The 21,851-nt window shown below is 44.8% G+C and overlaps 1 protein-coding gene across 1 annotated transcript in view; it reads left to right on the forward strand.

Annotated features, from left to right (window-relative positions):
- LOC139229052 (tyrosine-protein kinase STYK1) overlaps positions 1–21,851 on the forward strand; it is a 123,103-nt gene that overhangs the window by 66,314 nt on the left and 34,938 nt on the right. Inside the window, exons 6-8 of the mRNA XM_070860714.1 lie at positions 17,764–17,981; positions 18,467–18,507; positions 19,275–19,371. Coding sequence (XP_070716815.1) covers positions 17,764–17,981; positions 18,467–18,507; positions 19,275–19,371 — 356 coding nt within the window. The remainder of the gene's footprint in view (positions 1–17,763; positions 17,982–18,466; positions 18,508–19,274; positions 19,372–21,851) is intronic.

Here is a 21,851-nt window from a genome sequence, read left to right on the forward strand (position 1 = left end):
CTCTGCCTCTATCTTGTCTATCCCTTTCATGATTTTAAATGTTTCTATCAGATCACCCCTCATCCTTCTGAACTCCAAGGAGTAAAGACCCAGTCTACTCAATCTATCATCATAAGGTAACCCTCTCATTTCTCGAATCAGCCTAGTGAATCGTCTCTGTACCCCTTCCAAAGCTAGTATATCCTTCCTTAAGTAAGGTGACCAAAACTGCACGCAGTACTCCAAGTGCGGCCTCACCAATACCCTATACAGTTGCAGCAACACCTCCCTGCTTTTGTACTCCATCCCTTTCGCAATGAAGGCCAACATTCCATTCGCCTTCCTGATTACCTGCTGCACCTGCAAACTAACCTTTTGGGATTCATGCACAAGGACCCCCAGGTCCCTCTGCACCACAGCATGTTGTAATTTCTCCCCATTCAAATAATATTCCCTTTTACTGTTTTTTTTCCCCAAGGTGGATGACCCCTCACTTTCCGACATTGTATTCCATCTGCCAAACCTTAGCCCATTCGCTTAACCTAACTAAATCTCTTTGCAGCCTCTCTGTGTCCTCTACACAACCCGCTTTTCCACTAATCTTAGTGTCATCTGCAAATTTTGTTGCACTACACTCTGTCTCCTCGTCTAGGTCATCTATGTATATAGATAGAGTAGAGACGGAGAAACTATTCCCCTGGCGAGTGGGTCAACAACCCGAGGTCACAGATTCAAAATCACTGGCAGAATATCTCGAGGGCGATGGAGATGTTTCTCACCGAGAGCTGGCGGGATCTGGAACGCTCGGAGAAGGTGGGAGCTGACTCCAGCAATAATTGTAAAGGAGTTGGTCGGGACCTGGAGGATGAGGAACTCTCAGGGTTACAGACAGGAAGCGGGATGTGGGACTAAGCATGGCTGCTCGCTCACAGAGCCAACACTGGCACGCTGGGCTGAATGCCCTCCTGCTGTGCTGTAGGTTTCCATGATCCTATGATTTTTTTTGGTATTTTCATTAAAAGAATGTGAAAAGCCAAATTTCAGAGTACAAATGTTTGGTTCTGGGGAATGTATTGCATCTGCTGGTCCCAAGTCAACAGTGTCCACCCAAAGGGTTATCGGTTTTGGGCCAATTAGGATTTGGGCACTATGGTATCATTAGAACCCTAATGTAGAGGTTCAAAGCTAATAATCAAAGTGAGATTCTGCTTATTAATGTACTGACTGTAATTGAATTGAATTTGATAGATAAGGAATCATTTTTAGCAAAGTGATTATAAGCTAAAATATTGAGTCTTGTTCCTAATCTGTCTGTTAGAAATATTTAATGTTTATAATTCTCTGAATTATTGAATACAATTTGACCTCTTGCTGTTCCTTTGGAAGCCTGTGGGTGGTGCTGTGTTGACATATTTGAACGAGACAGTGCTCAGTCACTCGGACTGAATAAAGGAACCAATGTCAGGGGGAAAAATAGTAATTCAAAAATTGCCTGTTTTCATATACAGAGAGCAAAAAATTGAATAGATTAGCATCATCATCATCATAGGCAGTCCCTCGGAATCGAGGAAGACTTAGGTGGCTGAACAGTCCAATACTGGAGCCACAGACTCTGTCACAAGTGGGACAGATAGACGTTGAGGGGAAGGGGTGGGTGGGACAGGTTTGCTGCACGCTCTTTCCGCTGCCTACGCTTGATTTTTGCATGCTCTCGGCGATGAGACTCTAGGTGCTCAGCGTCCTCCCGGATGCACTTCCTCTTTGGCCAGGGACTCCCAGGTGTCGGTGGGGATGTTGCACTTTATCAGTGAGGCTTTGAGGATGTCCTTGTAACGTTTCCTCTGCCCACCTTTGGCTCTTTTGCCGTGAAGGAGTTCTGAGTAGAGCGCTTGCTTTGGGAGCCTCGTGTCTGGCATGCGAACTATGTAGCCTGCCAGCGGAGCTGATCAAGTGTGGTCAGTGCTTCAATCCTGGGGATGTTGGCCTGAATGAGGACACTGATGTTGGTGCGCCTGTCCTCCCAGGGGATTTGTAGGATCTTGTGGAGACATCGTTGGTGATATTTCTCCAGCAACTAGAGATGTCTATTGTACATGGTCCATATCTCTGAGCCATACAGGAGGGTGGGTATTACTACAGCCCTGTGGACCATGAGCTTAGTGGCAGTTTTGAGGGCCTGGTCTTCAAACACTCTTTTCATCACCCGGCCGAAGGCTGCGCTGGAGCACTGGAGGCGGTGTTGGATCTCGTCGTCGATGCCTGCTCTTGTTGATAGGAGGCTCCCGAGATATGGGAAGTGCTCCACAGTCTTCAGGGCCGCGCCGTGAATCTTGATGACTGGGGGGGCAGTGCTGTGTGACGAGGACAGGCTGGTGGAGGATCTTTGTCTTACGGGTGTTTAGCGTAAGGCCCATGCTTTCGTACGTCTCAGTAAATACGTTGACTATGTCCTGGAGTGCAGCCTCTGTATGTGCGCGGACGCAGACATCGTCCGCGTACTGTAGCTCGACGACAGAGGTTGGGGTGGTACTCGCGAGGGGAGGTCAAGGGTTATCGCTGCTCACCAACCTGATTCGGGGCTTGGCACGGCGCTAATACTTCGCGCCAGAGAATGTTACGCCGGTGTGCAACGCCCCGGTAGCGCCACAGAAGCCAACTTGAATGTTTCCGCCTGCCTTACCGCCCGGTGCTAATCTCGCCAGAGAAAGCTGGTGTGTGCAGCTGCCCCGGGGCGCTAATGTAAGGGACGAGTGTAAGATTTAGAGATTGTATTTAACTTTTATTTGCATTGATTTGACTTTCTTTGCTGTGCTTTATGTTCAAATTAGGTCATTTAGAATTTGAAAAAAACTTCACGGGTACCTTCTGTTTGAGTGCCAGGATGCTGGTACGTTAGCGCTAGAACTTCAGTAGCTTAGTGCCCTGAGAGAAGTATGGAACGCTTCCCTTCACGCTCCATTCCACTCTCGGGGCGCTAAACATCAATAACGATATTGCCCGGCGCTAAACTTAGCAACCAGGCGATATTAGTGCCTCAAAACCGCCTCTGTTTTTCCCCCATAGTTATTTTGTCCATATCTGCAGGGTTAAAGGATTGCCTTCTCCACAGTCAGGTGCTGCTGTCACTTTAAATGGTAATGCACGCCTGAGACCTTCTCCTGCTTGGCTGTAACCAGCCTGGTTCTGGGAACACCGCTCTGTTTCTATTCTCCCATTCGTTTCCTGACTCGGACTCAGACTTTCATTCTGATTCTCTCCTGGATTTGTTTCCAATACATTGGATTTAGGATTTGCTACTGATATATCAAAACTATCTGATGAGTCAGAAATAATTGAATCATTCCCACCTTCAACTCCTTCCATGTCTGTAGGTAAAATATGATCAATATGAACAAACCTAACCTGTCCATTATCAAACATCTTTACCAAATATGTGCGAGGGCCACATATCTTCACCACTCTTCCTGGTAACCACTTTAACCATTTATGGTGATGGTTCTTCACTCTCACCTTCTAGTTTAATTTCACACTTCTCTCTTTTACTCTACCTCTATCATGATTCTCTTTCTGTCTTAATTGTGTCTCTTCTACGGACTGTGACAAATTTGGCTTTAACAACGAGAATCTGGTTCATGGCTGTCATTTGAGAAACAACTCTGCTGGTGTTCTACCAGTAGTTGTATGAGGAGTATTTCGATATGTAATCAAAAAATTAGCCAATTTGTGATCCAATGACAACTGTCGTTTCCTTGGATTTGGATCTAACATTTGTTTTATGAGGGCACGTTTGACAATTTGTACAGTGTGCTCTGCTGCACCATTCGAAGCAGGATGGTATGGTGGAACCTTGGTATGTTTCACACCATTTTTGCTCGTGAATTGTGCAAATTCTTCTGAACGAAATTGTGGTCCATTATCCGAAACAATTTCTTCAGGGAAGCCAAATGAAGAAAATACTTTTCGTAAAATGTCCAATGTTTTACTTGTTGTTATTTTCCACATTGGAAACACCTCAACCCACTTTGAATGGCTGTCAATCACAATGAACAATTGTTGTCCTTCTAACTCAGCAAAATCAATATGTAGCCTTTGCCACACCCTAGGAGGCCATTTCCATGGCTGTAATGGTACTGGTGGTGGTTGCTTGCTTACCGATTGACATGTCGTACACTGACTCACGAGGTACTCTTATATCTTTATCAAGACCTGGCCACCATAAATAACTGCGTGCAAAACTCTTGGTCAAGCACATTCCCAGGTGCTGGTCATGGAGGTCTCTCAATAATTTGGACCTGAATTTATTTGGTATAACCACTCTTGCACCCCACATGATACAATCTTTATCGACTGATAATTCATTCCTACGAATGAAGAATGGATGTGTATCTTTGTCTGTTACCTGGTTTGGCCATCCATTTGCAATATACTCATACACTTTTGACATTACTGGGTCACGTTTGGTTGCTCTACCAATCTCTTCAGCTGTGACTGGCAGTTCATCAATGTATGAAAAATAAAACACTTCTTCCCTATCGGGTGTAACTTGTGATGGGGAAGGCAATCTAGACATTGCATCAGCATTACTGTGATCAGCTGATCATCTGTATTCAATATCATATGTATATGCTGACAAAATCAACGCCTGTTAGATCTCTTAATTTCCAATGAAATACAAACTCCGGTTGTAGTTTTAATGTAATTTTATTCTGGCAGCAGCAAGAAGCTCTTGGCTTTAAGCCAAGCCTTTGTCCTTCTGAGACCACATGGCCAAAATGGCTGTACTTGTACCTGGTTCAATTTACAGAAAAGAACTCGCCTTCTTTGACCTTATTGGCTCAATTGATAGTCTGTTAACCTTTTAATTGGCGCGCTACCCAAGGTCCTAAAATGTCAAGTTGATTGATGACTTAATGCAACATGCTGAGTAGCACGTAGCAGCTTTGACTTGGGGTCTGTGAATTTTCACAAAACTGCAGCCAGGCTGCAGAGCTTGAATTCTCTATCAATCCCCCCTTTGATTCTTTCACAAACTGAATCATAAAACATCAGCTATCACTGGTTAAACATTCTACAAAATAATTTTATACATGTTAATAGAGTTTCCTTCTAAAATTTGTTGATGTGTTTCGCCACATGTCCGGACTAGTAACTTCCACACAAATTTACACCAACCCGAGTTCCATCGTGGCCACAATGGAATCCAAATTAATATCTTAATTCAACCAGTAAACAACCTTCCCTTAAGCATAACATACCCCTGTGCCATGTACAGACGGTCTGCTGGGACCTGCAAGGTGTCTCACCTGCGGGACAGCAGCTACAGCCGCCTGGTCGCAACAACATTTAATCAACATAAACAAACAATACGAAAGTAAAATAATTACAACGAATAGAATTAAACCTTCCACCAATGAAGTTCCTATTGAACCTAGCCATTCAGTGGCTCCACTTCACAAAGTGAATGATGGGGGTTGCTTAAGTTTTTCTACCTCCTTTTGGATATGCTCCGCTAAGTGGGTAATTTCTTCGGAGCTATCTGGGATATATGTGCAACACTCAGTTCTGAGTAGGGCACAAGTACCTCCCTTTTCAGCCAGGATGTAATCAAGGGCCAGTCTATTCTGTAGGGCTACTGTGCGGATTGCTACCATTTCTGCACTGATTTTAACTAGGGCCTCTGAGGTATCATTGGCTACCCGTTCCACAACGGATGCCATGTTAATGGATTTCCTTGCCAATCTGGCGGTCCCATACCTGGGGATCAGAATGGCAAAGAACCTCTCTGTTTCTGTGATAGCTCTCTTAGGACGGTGTAAATGTTCCGACAGTGACTTTATATGATATATATAAGGCACAATGTAGGCTAAATAGCAGGATCCCGTCCAATTCTGGGGCAGCCAAGGGTAGGCCTTGTGGCCACACACCCAATAGGTGCCATTATAGGCAATGAAGGTTAGCTGTTTTTTTGTCAGCAACACTCCGGGGCCTGTCCAGGCTTTTCCATCTGTTTTATTCAGAATCCCTGTTGCGTTTAAAAACTCCCACGTTGGCCCAGTTTGGACGGTTCCGTGGCTTGATTATAGTATAATTCCGGGAGCAGTTACTATACCCCATATTTTGGCCTCCTTTGATGTTTCTAATCAGACAGACCGATTCCCCCGGTCTTCCTATTCCTGTTGTATTAATGATAACAAAAATGGGGGCCGTTTGGAATTATTGTAGCACGGTTGGTATCCCCCTTCAAAGGTAGTCAGATTGTAACCTGCTGACTTCCATTTACGTGCCCAGTTTTCTGTATCCTGAAACGCATTGCCTGTTTTGTTTTGATTAATTATCCACACAGCCATTTCCGAGATATTCAAGGGAACTGGCCTCAAGGGAATCCCTCCCTTTGAGTGAATAGGAATATGCGCACACACCCAACAACTAGAAATGTTACCTTGTTTGGCATAAATGTATGACATATATAAAAAGGTATTTACATGTAATTCCCTTGCTACCCTACTATTTCCCTTTGGTGCAAGAAGTAGGCAAATGCCTAGAATACCTACAATCAGTAATACAGTAAATTTATACATTTTGGCAAAAAGTAATTGTCCTTATTAGATTTCAGCTTCAGTTACGGGTGCTCATTTAACGTGTGAAGTGTGGATCCAGGCTTTCTTTCCTTGGACTTTAACAGCTGCCTGGGTGGTCAATAACACTTGATAAGGTCCCTCTCACTTGGCACCCAAAGGTTCTTTATGCAACTTTTTCACATACACCCAGACTCCCGGGATGATGTCGTGTCCTCCTTCGGGTGGATTACCCCAAGCTGCCGAAAGCTGTCGGGAAACAGAACTAATAGCATTGGTTAGGTTCTGACAGTATGATAACAAAGTGTCACTCATTAAGTGAACATCAGCTTTCCTTAAATCGATAGTTCCTGGCAGTGACATGGGTCTTCCTGTTATAGTTCTGTTCGGGCTTGCCCTAATGCTACATAGCACTATTGGTAGTGCCTGGGGCCATTGTGTTCCTTCTTGGTGATATTTGGCAAGCTGTTGTTTCAGAGTTCGATTCATTCACTCTATTTGTCCTGATGATTGTGGATGATAAGGACAGTGTAAATCCCACGTAATGTTCAGTAACCTACAGACTTCTTGGCAGACAGCACTGTGAAGTGTGTTCCCTGATCTGAGTCAATGCTACTCGGGACTCCCTATCGGGGAATGTAATCCTTACACAAGACCTTTGCAGTGTGATTGGCTGTGGCTCTTTTAGTTGGGAGTGGATCTGTTGGGCTAAAAAAGGCATAAGCGCTTGTGGCGCGACTGGCTTGTCGGTAACTCTTTGTCTCCAGACACCATCCCGCAACATCTATGTGGGTTTTGATGCTTTTCGAATCGCTGTCCGTTAACCTCGTGCTCCTGATGACGTGTAACTCTAACATCTCCTCGTCCTGATGTTGTTCTTCCATGCTATGTTATCTCTTGGGAATTCTACTCATAGCTTTAAAAGCTGGTTTACCCTTCAGTCCGCATGCCTTCGCAAGATGCCCAGTCTTCTTGCAGAAGCAACACTCTGCCTTCACATATGGACAACTTTGAGCAATGTGTTGTCCCAGGCACCTATAGCACGACTTCGACGCTCTGGTAGAATTTCCAGTTTCTGAGACTTTCGGCCATGCCCGTCTTTTACTTTGAACCTGCAGGTGATTTACCTCGGTTGACTGACGACCGTAATCGTTATTTAATTCTCGGGAATATTGTTCGGCCGTGCTCATCGACCTCGCTGTCTGACAAGCAATCTCAAAAGTCAAGTCATCTGTCGTCAATAACTTCCTTCTGATCGCAGCATTTTTCACCCCACAAACAAAACAATCCCGTAATGCTTGGTTTTGAAAATTTCCAAAATTACAGTGCATCGATAGCTTTTTTAATGCTACGATGTAATCACAGATACTTTCATCAGACTTTTGATCCCGAATCCTGAAACGATAGCTTTCAGAAATTTCTAACGGTTTGGGGTTATTAAAATCATTAAAATCTCTAAGCATTGTGTCCTTTGGCTCATCAGGCACAAGCAGATTTACAAGAGTGTCATATAATGCCAGACCTGCCTCCAATAAGAAGATCGCTCTCTTACGTTCCAACACAGCCCGGTTCTGGATTGCATTGTCTGGAACTTCGATTATGTTATTTGCAATGAAATACATTTCTAGTTGATCCACATATGCTTTAACACGTTCCCGGTCGTGTATATATTCCCCCACATGTCCAAAGACACCTGCCATTTTAATTCCTAGCTGCTCACACTATGTGCTGTATTTTACCTTGGATCTTGTAGCTTTTTCCAAAGACAGAAACTTCCAAAGTCTCTCTGTCGGCGGCTGAATCCTTCACCAACAAAATTTTAGCTTTAAATCATCTGAAAAATCCCATCTTCCGTCGCCAAATGTGATATATTCACAGCGCACAGCACACACAGCTTCCTAACATGGCAGGCAGCTCTCTCGGAAGTCTCCGGAAAACTGCCTGGTTCTGTTTATTATTAACCCTGCACTTGCAGTACACAATACGTCCACATCCACAGTGTGGAGCTACAAACATTACAAGCTTACAGACATTACAGATGTCTTTGTGCTTTGGCCGACTGAGCTGTAGTGATTTGGAGACGGTTGAACAGATTTTGAAATCTTGTTATAATGACTGGTTTCAGGATTCCAGTGAGTATCTATGCCAAACATAGAAATTTACAGAGCAGAAGGAGGCCATTTCGGCCCATTGTGTCCGCGCCGGCCGAAAAAGAGCCGCACGGCCCTCGGTCAGCAAACCTGAAGGTTACATATAAACCTATGAACAATGGCGGAAAGGTAAAGAGATCCGGCCCAACCAGTCCGCCCCACACAACTGCGACACCCGAAGTATCGCAACATTCTACACTCCACCCCACCTGGAGCCATGTGATCTCCTGGGAGAGGCAAAAAAAGATTTAAAAACCCAGGCCAAGTGGGGGAAAAAATCTGGGAAAATTCCTCTCCAACCCACCTAGGCGATTGAAACTACTCCAGGAGATCGCTCTGGCCATATTAGATTCCCCGAAGTACTTACCATTATATCTGCGCGAGCCAACAAGAGGTTATCCAGTCTAATCCCACTTACCAACTCTAGGTCCGTAACCCTGCAGGTTACGCACTTCAAGTGCCCATCCAAGCATCTTTTAAATGTGGTGAGGGTTTCTGCCTCTACCACCTTTCCAGGCAGTGAGTTCCAGACCCTCACAACCCTCTGCGTGAAGAAGTTTCCCCTCAAATCCCCCCTAAACCTTCCACCAACCACCTTAAACCTATGCCCCCTTGTAATTGACCCCTCCACCAATGGAAATAGGCCCTTGCTATCCACTATATCCAGGCCCCTCAAAATTTTATACACCTCAATGAGGTCTCCCCTCAGCCTCCTCTGATCCAAGGAGAACAAACCCAGCCTATCGAACCTGTCATCATAGCTAAGATTCTCCATTCCAGGCAGCATTCTAGTAAATCTCCTCTGCACCCTCTCCAGTGCAATCACGTCCTTCCTATAATACAGTGACCAGAACTGCATGCAGTATTCCAGTTGTGGCCTAACCAGTGTTTCATACAATTTAAGCATAACCTCCCTGCTCTTTGTTTCTATTGGCCGAGGCATAGAATGCTAGAAAATAGAGGCAAGCATTCAGTATGCCGCCTTAACCACCTTATCCACCTGGCCTGCTACTTTCAGGGAACTGTGGACAAGTTCTCCAAGGTCCCTTTGTTCATCTGCACTTCTAAGTGGCCTACCATTTATTGTGTATACCCTTTCCTTATTAGCCCTCCCCAAGTGAATTCCCTCACACTTCTCTGAATTAAATTCCATTTGTCACTGTTCTGCCCACCTGACCAGTAGATTGATATCCTCCTGCAGTCCATTAATTTCCTCTTCATTAACAATCACACAACCAATTTTAGTGTCATCTGCAAACTTCTTAATCATACTCCCTATATTCAAATCTAGATAATTTGATGTATACCACAAAAAGCAAGGGACCCAGTACTGAGCCCTGCGGAACCCCACTGGAAACATCCTTCCAGTCACAAAACTATCCATCAACCATTACCCTTTGCTTCCTACCTCTAAGCCAATTTTGGATCCAACTTGCTACTTTGTCCTGGATCCCATGGGCCTTTACCTTCGTGACTAGTCTGCCATGTGGGACCTTATCAAAAGCTTTGCTGAAGTCCATATACACTACATCGTACGCACTACCCTCATCGACCCTCCTGATTACCTCCTCGAAAAATTCAATCAGGTTAGTCAAACACGATCTTCCCTTAATAAATCCGTGCTGACTATCCCTGATTAATCCTTGCCTTTCTAAATTTGGTTTATCCTGTCCTGCAGGATTTTTTCCAATAATGTTCCCTCCACTGAGGTTAGGCTGACAGGCCTGTAATTACTTGGCCTATCCCTTTCTTCCTTCTTAAACAAGGGTACTACATTAGCAGTCCTCCAGTACTCCAGCACCATGCCTGAATCCAAAGAGCACGGGAAAATGATGGTCAAAGCCTCTGCTATTTCCTCTTTTGCTTCGCTCAACAGCCTGGGATGCATTTCATCTAGACCTGCGGATTTAACTACTTTCAAAGTGCTTAAAACCCTTAATACTTCCTCTCTCTCTCTCTCTCTCTCTCTCTCTCTCTTTATTTCATCCAGAATTTCACACTCCTCCTCGACAGCAGTATCTGCATTACCCCTTTCCTTTGTGAAAACAGACACAAAGTATTCATTTAGAACCATACCAACATCTTCCACCTCTACAGAGATTACCCTCATGGTCTCTAATAGGCCCTACCCTTTCTTTAATTATCCTCTTGCTCTTAATATATTTATCGAACATTTTGGGTTTTTCTTAATTTTACTTGCCAAGAATTTTTCATGCTCTCTCTTAGCATTCCTAATATCGTTTTTAATTTCACCTCAGAACTTTCTATATTGCTCCAGAGATTCTACAGTATTTAGCAGTCGGTATATGACTTAAGCTTCCTTTTTTTCTTTATCCCCCTTGTAAGTCCCTGGACATCCAGGGGCTCTTTCTTTAAGGGCACATGTTTGGCCTGAGCCCTCCGGACCTCCTCCTTGAATGCCTCCCACTGTTCTGACACTGATTTACCCACAAGTAGCTGTTTCCAGTTCACTGTGGCCAAATCACTTCTCAACTTAACAAAGTTAGCTTTTCCCCAATTTGGGACTTTTATTCCAGGCCTATTCTTGTCCTTATCCATAACTACCTTGAATCTGACTGAATTATCATCACTGGCACCCAAGTGCTCTCCCACTGATACCCCTTCAACCTGCCCAGCTTCATTCTCCAAGACTAAATCCAAAACTGCCCCCTCCCATGTTGGTCTTGTTACATACTGACTAAAAAAGTTCTCTTGAATGTATTTTAGGAATTCCGCATCCTTTATACCCTTCACACTATATTTGTCCCAATCAATATTTGGATAGTTAAAATCCCCTACTATTACTACCTTATGGTTTTTGGACTTCACTGAAATTTGCCGACATATTTGCTCCTTTATCTCCCTCCCACTGTTTGGGGGGTCTATAATACACGCCCAGCAGTGTGATCGCCCCTTTTCTATTTTTCAGTTTGACCCATATGACCTCATTTGATGATCCCTCTAACATATCATCCCTCCTCACAGCTGTAATAGTTTCTTTAATCAATACCTCGACTCCCCCTCCCCCCCACTCCCTTTTTAACCTGCTCTCTGTCCTGTCTAAAAAAAATCCTGTAACCAGGAATATTGAGCTGCCAAACCTGCCCCTCTTTCAGCCATGTCTCTGTAATGGCTATAATGTCATACTCCCAAGTGTCTACCTGTGCTCTCAGCTCATCCACCTTATTCGCTATACTCCTTGCATTAAAGTATATACCGTTCAGCACAGGAAGACCTCCTTGATTACTACTTACTAATCCTTGTTTCCTCTGTCTTACAGATTCGCTTTCTACATTCTTGCTATCCAATTTCTGCTTTATGTCCTTCCTTTTTTGAATTTTTTCTCAGGTTCCCATCCCCCTGCCAAGCTAGTTTAAACTCTCCCCAACAGCACTAGCAAAACTCCCCGCGAGGATATTGGTCCTGGCGCTGTTGAGGTGCAACCCGTCCGGTTTGTACAGGTCCCATCTCCCCCAGAAATGGTCCCAATGCCTCAAGAATTTAAAGCCCCCCACCCACCCTCCTGCATCAACTCTCCAGCCACGCGTTCATTCTCTCTCTATCCTTCTATTCTTGTACTCATTAGCACGTGGCACCGGTAGTAACCCGGAGACTACTACCTTTTGAGGTCCTACCCTTTAATTTTTCTCCTAGCTCCCTAAATTCTGCCTGCAGGACCTCATCCCTCTTTCTACCTATGTCATTGGTCCTGATATGGACCATGACCTCTAGCTGTTCACCCTCTTTCCCCCCCCCCCCCCCCCCCCCCAGAATGCCCTGCGTCCGCTCTGTGACATCTTTGACCCTGGCACCAGGGAGGCACCATACCATCCTGGAGTCACATCTACGGCCGTAGAAACGCCTGTCTATTCCCCTAACTATAGAATCCACTATCACTAGAGCACTTTTATTCTTTGTCCCTCCCCCTGTGCAGCTGAGCCACCCGTGGTGCCTTGGCATTGGCTCTGGCTGCACTCCCCAGAGGCACCATCGTCCTTACCGATACTCAGAAGTGAAAATCTGTTAGAAAGCGAGATGGATTCCTGCTCTACCTGCCTAGCATTCTTCTTTCGTCTGGTGGTCACCTACTGCCCCTCTGCCTGCACGCTTTTAGGCTGTGGGGTGACCACCTCCTGAAACGTGCTATCCACGTAGCTCTCAGCCTCACAGATGCACCGTATTGACTCCAGTCGCCACTCAAGCTCCGAAACGCGGAGCTCGAGAAGTTGAAGCTGGAGACACCTCCTGCACACATGGTTGTCTAGGCCACGCAAAACGTCCAGGACTTCCCACATGCCGCAGGACATGCACTCCATAGGACTGAGCTGCCTTGTCATCCCTCTAATTAAACTAATCTGTTATAAAAGAGAAAGAGAGATATTTATCAATCACTTTTGCATTTCCTCTTTATATTAACACAATAATTCATGTCTCTAATGGTGTTTAGCTTGTTTGAAACTCACTAGGGAAGCCTGATCCAATTATTTCTCTTGTCTAATTGTCTGATCTGTTGCCAAGAATGTCCAACAGTGATCATCTTGATGCTGAAAGAGCTCATGGTGGCTGCACCCTTAAGGGAGCCTTGTTGACGCTCCAGCAGAGGCAGGGAGTACAAGTAGTGACTATCTGAAGATGCGCTGAGGAAGTGACACATTAAGTCAGCTCTCAAAGCTGGGGGAGGAGATACGATTGTCCTCTTCAGCATCAGTTACACAGCAGCAAGCTGAAGGGTTTGTCAGTGGGTCCAGCATTGACAGCTTCCAGCAGGTACTGCAAACAAAGGTATTGGGGTTAATGACCAGCATTGCTGCAGCAGTATTATTATTACCCTGCCAAAACTGGTATTTCTGTATCAGTAAAAGTAAGCATTTAGATGTCAAACTTGGCTCAGTTGGTACCCCCCTCACCTCTGAGTCAGAAGGTTATGGGTTCAAGTCCCACTCCAGAGACTTGAGCACAAAATCTAGGTTAACGCTCAGTGTATTACTGAGGGAGCGCTACACTGTCGGAGGTGCCGTCCTTCGGATGAGACGTTAAACCGAGGCCCCGTCTGTCCTCGCAGGTGGACATAAATGATCCCATGGCACTATTTTGAATAAGAGCGGGGGCATTCTCCCCGGTGTCCTGAGCAATATTTATCCATCAAACAACTTCACTTACACAGATTAACTGGTCATTATCACTTGCTGTTTGCAAAATCTTGCTGTTGGCAAATTGGCTGCCGCCATTTCTCTAAATTACAAGTGACTACACTTCAAAATTACTGAATTGGTTGTAAAGCACTTTGCGACGTCCTGAGAAATGATCAACAATATCAGTACTGATATTCATATCTTTACAGTGATAACAAAGGTGACAGGTGAGCGTGGGAGAGGGTACATGTGCCCGAATCAAGCAGCTGAAGTACAGTGTTCCAGAAGAACCCTTTTTAGATGATAGCAGGACGTCATTGGGCAAATTCGAGTGTAGCTCAGCCCTCCATTGCCTTGGTTTGCACAAAGCCTGTTGTGGATGTATTTGATCTACCAGCCTCTCACCCCTCACCTGATTTGCATCTTGCTCTTCACTTTTGTTCATTCTTGGGATGTGGGCGTCGCTAGCAAGGCCGGCATTTATTGCCCATCCCTAATTGCCCTTGCGAAGGTGGTGGTGAGTCACCTTCTTGAACCACTGCAGTCCACGTGGTGAAGGTGTTCCCACAGTGCTGTTAGGGAGGCAGGATTGTGACCCAGCAACGATGGAGGAACGGTGATATATTTCCAAGTCAGGATGTTGTGTGACTTGGAGGGGAACGTGGAGGTGGTAGTGTTCCCATGCGCCTGCTGCCCTTGTCCTTCTAGGTGGTAGGGGTCGTGGGTTTGGGAGGTGCTGCCGAAGAAGCCTTGGCGAGTTGCTGCAGTGCATCTTGTAGATGGTACACACTGCAGCCACGGTGCGCCGGTGGTGGAGGGAGTGAATGTTGAAGGTGGTGGAAGGGGCGACAATCAAGCGGGCTTCTTCCACTACAAAGGCAATTTCGTAAGAACATAAGAATTAGGAGCAGGAGTGGGCCATTCAGTGAGATCATGGCTGATCTTCTACCTCAACTCCACTTTCCTGCACTATCCCCATATCCCTTGATTCCCTTAATATCCAAAAATCTATCGATCTCTGTCTTGAATTTACTCAAAGACTGAGCCTCCACAGCTCTCTCGGGTAGAGAATTCCAAAGATTCACCACCCTCTGAATGAAGAAGCTTCTAATCAGCTCAGTCCTAAATGGCCGACCCCTTATTCTGAAACTGTGACCCCTGGTTCTAGACTCCTCAGCCAGAGGAAACATCCTCCCTGCATCTACCCTGTCAATCCCTGTAAGAATTTTGTATGTTTCAATGAGATCACCTTTCATTCTTCTAAACTCTAGGGAATATAATAGGCCTAGTCTACTCAATCTCTCCTCATAGGACAATCCCCCCATTCCAGGAATCAGTCTGGTGAACCTTCATCACACTCCTTCTATGGCAAGTGTATCCTTCCTTGGGTAAGGAGACCAAAACTGTACACACTACTCCAGGCGTGATCTCACCAGGTCCTATATAATTGCAGTAAGACGTCTTTACTCTTGTACTCAAATCATCTTATAATAAATGCCAACATACCATTTTCTTTCTTAATTGCTTGCTGTACCTGTATGTTAACTTTCAGTGATTGGTGTACAAGGACACCCAGGTCCCTCTGAACACCAACATTTCCCAATCTCTCACCATTTAAAAAATACTCTGCTTTTCTATTTTTCCTACCAAAGTGGATAACTTCACATTTCTCCACATTATATTCCATTTGCCATGTTCTTGCCCACTCACTTAGCCTGTCTATATCCCCTTGAAGCCTCTTTGCATCCTCCTCACAACTTACATTCCCACCTAGCTTTGTATCATCAGCAAACTTGAATATATGACATTTGGTCCCCTCGTCCAAATCATTGTTATAGATTGTGAATAGCTGGGGCCCAAGCACGATCCTTGCGACACCCCACTAGTTACAGTCTGCCAACCCGAAAATTATCTGAAAATTTTAGAAGACTTGATCCAATATGAGTGGCATTCAGACCTCACATTGTTTTAAGATGTAAAAACGTTATAAATTTTAAGATGATAATTACTTTCTTTACCAAGAAGCTTTATTTCAACATCTGCTTCTCTTACTATATGCCATCACTATCTGTCTCTAATTCTAAACAGGAACTGGTTTGTACAGATTATCTACTTCACCTACTAGTGCTGTATATTCTGAGCTCTATGATAACAACGCGAGGTTTTAGTCATCTGTGCACAATAACTGGCAGGTCCAACACGATTGATTTTACTGAGACTGTTTCTGTTTCCATGAGTACAATATGGATTGAAAACATTGGCAGACTGCCCCCGAACCCCCCCCCCCCCCCCCATTCCATGGATTTGATCATGTTTTGGTTGATAATTTGGTATGGGTCAGAAGTTTGCATGCACGGAGAATGGAGCTCTGTACCACAGATCTACTTCTTGATATCCACGGGTTGTACTGATCCCTGAATGCAGTGGCATTGATTGAGAGCATGCTGCCAAGGTAGAGAAAGTGCTTTACCCTTTGAGTGATGTTCCTCAGATGGAGGCCGTCTGATTCATGGAGGACTTGTGTTTTTTTTCACATTCGTTCTGAGACTAAGTTGGGATACAGCCATTGGCAACTCATTCATTGACCTGGGATTATCTCTTCCTGTGTGTTTGAATACAGTTCATGAGTAAGATGACCTTTTGTTTGGACCTGCAGTCACTGAAGGTTCAGCAACCAATAGTCCATTCTCTTTACATGGACATTCCACAGCCAGGATCCTTCATGGCATCATCAAGCACAGCTGCAAAAAAAAAAACTAGCCAAACAAACTCCGTGTCAGGAATCGATGCTTCTTTGCTAAACAGCATTAGTTATGGTAAAAGATTCAGATAGTACCGCTCGCCCAAGGGCAGCCAAAGCTTGACTTAAGCCTTTCACCAAAGGCCTTGGTTAGATCAGTGAATATGGTGAAAAGATTGCATTTCTGAGCACTTGTCTCGCGTTTATGATCATTAATCCTGAATGGAGTGAAGCTGCATTGCATTTTGGATAAGCAGCCAATAATTAATGTCCCTTTAAAGGATTTTCCTTTCTCCAGATGCAAGAGATGTCTCGATAGTTTCCATATCCTTTACATTTATTGATCATGTAATAGATCCGCCTTTAATCATGGACTATGTATGATCCCCATGTTAAAGGAGGAAGCCCCATTTGTCCAACTACTTGTTGTATTTCCAAAAAAAAGGGTAATCTTTAGAAAAAGAATCACAATATTTGCACTTTGGCAGTGTGGTTGTATCCCCAGAGAGCCACATAGATGTTTTAGCATCCTGTCTCGGCACTGGGTGACCACAGTCTCTAGCTCTGACACCTGCCAGGATTGCAGCCCATTGAACTTGACCAGATCAGATTCTAGCCCCAGTTGCATTAGGCTGACCCTTGTCGGTCAGTTCACCGGAGGAGGAGAGAACTGATTGGAGAGGAGACGCTGATGTGTTTTTGTGATGGGGCGGGAAATTGGTTAGGAACATTTACAGAAATTACATTTCGTCTTTCTTTCCTGCCTTCCAAAAAACATTTCTCCATTCTACTTGTGGGTGAAAGTTCTGTTGTTTATGCAGAAATATGAAGCTGTCGTGACAGTCAGATTAATAGAACGGTAAGAACAAATCCACTGGCAATTTGTATATCACTATTATAGCTTATAATAGTTTCAGAATTAGTTGGCGTAAGGTTTTCTGGGACAAAAACGCTTTAGTACCTTGGTTGTTTGTGTGATAGCTGGAGCTTTTGATGAGATAACTGCTATAAGCTGGTCATTGAGAGTGAATGGAAATTCCGCCTCTTGTTGGTGTCATCTGCAGATTAACTGTTATTCAGTTTCTTCACCAAAATCGCAGTTTCATTCTTATTAAAACCCAGTTGAATAATTCTTCAAACACTGTGCATCCAAAACACTATTCAGCCTGTCTGTCCATTTGGAACAGGATTATCTGACTACAAAGCACAAACTAATCCATGGTGATGTGGCTGCCCGGAATATTCTGATCCATGAAGATCTGACTGTTAAACTCGCTGGTCTGAGTCTGGCTTTTGATGTTTACAAAACTGGAACTCTGTCATCCCACAAAGCAGCCCAGGTTCCCATTAAATGGCTCGCACCGGAGAGGATAATGAAGCGGCCAATCACAGAGAAGAGTGACATGTGAGTACAAGAAAGCTGTTTAGATGGGAAGGGAGGGACATTGTTCAATCGGACCCAAGCCATTGTGAGATGTAATATGGGTGCACAGTGGGAAATGGGTACTTTATAGATTCTGGATACCACTGGAGCATTGTTGAACTCTCTCACAGGACAGCTATTCATTTCCTTCTGGACTAGTCGCCATTTGTGGACTAGTTCATGACATGTTCAGGAGCCATGCTGGGGAGGGCTCAGTTGAAGGTGGTCTAATGTGCCAGTGATGTGTCGCAGATGTTAAATGGCCTTTGTGTCAGTGATTTACATTCCGAACTCTTAACTACAACTGGCTTGTTTGCAATTGAGGACCATTAAATAACATTCTCTGACGGTATCAATCCTATAATGAACATTTGGCTAAATACCAATTGATGCTTTAAGTCACAGTGACCTTGTTCTTATATCGAGGGTGAAGAATTGTATTTAAACTTAGTTTTTTTTATTCACAGGTGGTCATTTGGGATCCTTCTTTATGAAATAGTTACTCTAGGTACGTTGATCCATAGACCAACTCATCTAACGATTTTTAAATTCATAATTCTATTATTACTCTGTAATCTTCTCTCCTGATTTCACTGATGGACTCTATCCTAACGCTTGGAATGTTCCTCAGCAGTTTTCAGGACTCGATCTAAATCTTCTCTGTTATTCAGAAATACTCTTGTTACTAATCATGTTGAGGCTTCTATGATTTCCCTAGAATTGACTATCCACAGAATTGGCTTCTTGGAGTTTCTCTACTTCAAGCCGTTTTGGCGCCATTTACATGACGATAGTATACTGCTGCAACAACGCTACAGTATGAGTGTAGATCCAGCCTCAATCTAGAGTCACACCCCCAACATTGAGGAAGGGGTTTCACTCCATTTCGCTCCAGGATCAGGACTTGACGCTGGATTTCCGTAACTCCAGAGTCCAATCCTGACCTGATTCTTGTGTGACTGGAGTTACGCTGCATCTACACTCATACTGAAAAAATATCCATTTCAAATTTACCATGGAAACCACTTTGAATTGATGCTAATCCTGTAGTATAAAAGTACCCTTAATCCCTTCGAGCGGAAATGTAGGAAGTTACATTGAATGTGTGCCTGAATGTTGTGGTTACTGCATGTTCCAAGTGACGTTTAAACTGCTGGCTCGAAGCACGGCTTTGGTTAAAGTACCAGCACTGAGAGCTCGATGTTTCACTCACTACTGATCCTCCATCTAAATTCTATTTCAAGTATTTGAAGCCCTAATCATTTCCCCTTTCAGGTTCTCCTCCGTATCCTGAGTTTCAACCTCTAGAGATTTTCCCAAAGCTGCAGCGAGATTACAGAATGCCCAAACCATCAAACAGTAGCAACGCACTGTAAGTAAATCGCCAGTCACTGTCTGAATAGAGAACTTTCACCTCTTTATATTGTAAACATTCAGTTGTTCTTGTGTAGGAACAGGAGGAGGCCATTCAGCCCCTCGAGCCTGTTTACCCCAGCCAATTAGATCTTGGCTGATCTGCACCTCCACTCCATTTCCTTGCCATTGCTCCATATCCCTCGATACCCTTACCCAACAAATCTATCCACTTCACTTGACCCTTCAACATCCACAACCCTTTGGGGAAGAGTGTTCTAAATTTCCCTTTGTGCAAACAAGTGCATCCTGATTTCACTCCTGAATGGCCAAACTCCAATGTTAAGATTTTGCCCCCTTGTTCCAGAATCCCTCACTGGAGGAAATAGTTTCTCTGTATCTGCCCTATCCAATCCCTTTAATCATTTTAAACACTTCAATTACCTCTCCCCTCAACCCTCCAAACTGCACATTGACCCTCAAAACAACCCATTACTGACTGCTGTTAGTTGCCTTGTTGTTCTTCATTGCGAGGGCAATCCAGGAGTGAAGGAGCAATATTCGGGGTGTGGCTGGATGAGCTCCCAGGGAGTGGGCTGGTAGGCCAACCACCCATCAGCTCCGCGGAGAGGCCAGGCCCCATTCCATCGGTCAGTTGGAAGCCTGAAATGCTGTCGGGGGGCAGCTGACCAGTTTTGGCCGGTGAATGAATGATGGTGTATAGCTGGTACCCAGTTGGCTGGTAATCAGTTGGCTGATGTTTGGGGGGTGGGGGGGGCGGAAATCAGGAGGATTTTCCAAACACTTTGGTGTGGGGGGAGGGTGTGGGGGGAGGAGGAGGAGGAGGGGGAGGGGGGAGGGTGGGGTGGGGGCGGGGGGGTGGAGCCTGAGGCAGTGGAGTCCCAAACTTTCGTTGGAGCTCTGAGGAGGCACTCGTATTCCTCCTGGCCTGACAATCATAAAATCTTACAGCACAGAAGGAGGCCATTCAGCCCATTCATGCCTGTGCCAGCTTTTTGAAAGAGCTCCAATTAGTCCCACTCACTGGCCGCGATCTCGCCAACCATGGCGGGTCCGAGACGGCGGGTGGTGACTCCGCTCCTGACTCCAGCCCACACTATGTGAAGAATCTTCCCTCCATTAGGCTTGTTAAGCCCGCCCTGTGAGGTTCCCGGAAAATTAAAAGGAAGTGGGTCTGATGAGGCGTCATCAGTCGGTTTCCTTCAAGGGACCATGGACACATTGATTTTGACAGTTGTGTTGTCAGTGTTCTACAGCATTGAGGTGCTGCAAACACTGACAATCAGCACAGAGGGGCACGGTTGCACCCAGACTCTCCCAGCACTCCCTCCAGTCACAGCATGCAGAGAGGTTCCCTTCCCTTCCGATGGGGAGAAAAGACTTCCCCAGGAGACCAATGCAGCCTGGTTGCACGTTGTACAGGAGGACACAAGCAGGGATGTGGCAGGAGGACCAGGCTGCAGTAGCGCAAACCTTTCAGTGATCTCAGTAGATCACGAAAGGTTACTGCAAAGCCACACTCAACCTCATCCTGCTGTGCCACTCATCACATCCCCATCGCTCTGCGTTCCCTACCCTATTCTTTTTTTTAATGAAAAGGAAATTATGTTTGACAAATTTGCAGGAATGGGTTACTGAAGTTGCATGATCAGCCATGATCTTATTGAATGGCAGTGCAGGCTCGAAGGGCCGAATGGCCTACTCCTGCACCTATTTTCTATGTTTCTATGTTTCCATGTATCTTTGAGGATGTAACGAGCAGGGTGAAAGTAAACTAGCACGAAATATAAAAACAGATAGCAAGAGTTTCTATACGTATATAAAAAGAAAAAGAGTGGCTAAAGTAAATGTTGGTCCCTTAGAGGACGAGACCGGGGAATTAGTAATGGGGAACATGGAGATGGCAGAAACTCTGAACAAATATTTTATATCAGTCTTTACGGTAGAGGACACTAACAATATTCCAACAGTGGATAGTCAAGGGGCTATAGAGGGGGCGAGGAACTTAACACGATCACAATCACTAAGGAGGTGGTACTCAGTAAGATAATGGGATTAAAGGCAGATAAATCCCCTGGACCTGATGGCTTGCATCCTAGGGCCTTAAGAGAAGTAAGGCAGGGATAGTGGATGCATTGGTTGTAATTTACCAAAATTCCCTGGATTCTGGGGACATCCCAGCAGATTGGAGAACAAAAATGTAATTTAAAAAAGGAGGAAGACAAAAAGCAGGAAACTTTAGACCAGTTAGCCTAACATCTCTGGTTGGGAAAATGTTGGAGTCCATTATTAAAGAAGCAGTAGCAGGACATTTGGAAAAACATAATTCAGTCAGGCAGAGTCAGCATGGATTTATGAAGGGGAAGTCATGGTTGACAAATTTGCTGGAATTCATTGAGGATGTAACGAACAGGGTGGATAAAGGGACTTCCAGAAGGCATTTGACAAGGTGCCACATAAAAGGTTACTGCACAAGAT

This window comes from Pristiophorus japonicus, chromosome 18 (genome assembly GCF_044704955.1).
Source record: "Pristiophorus japonicus isolate sPriJap1 chromosome 18, sPriJap1.hap1, whole genome shotgun sequence".
Taxonomy (NCBI): domain Eukaryota; kingdom Metazoa; phylum Chordata; class Chondrichthyes; family Pristiophoridae; genus Pristiophorus; species Pristiophorus japonicus.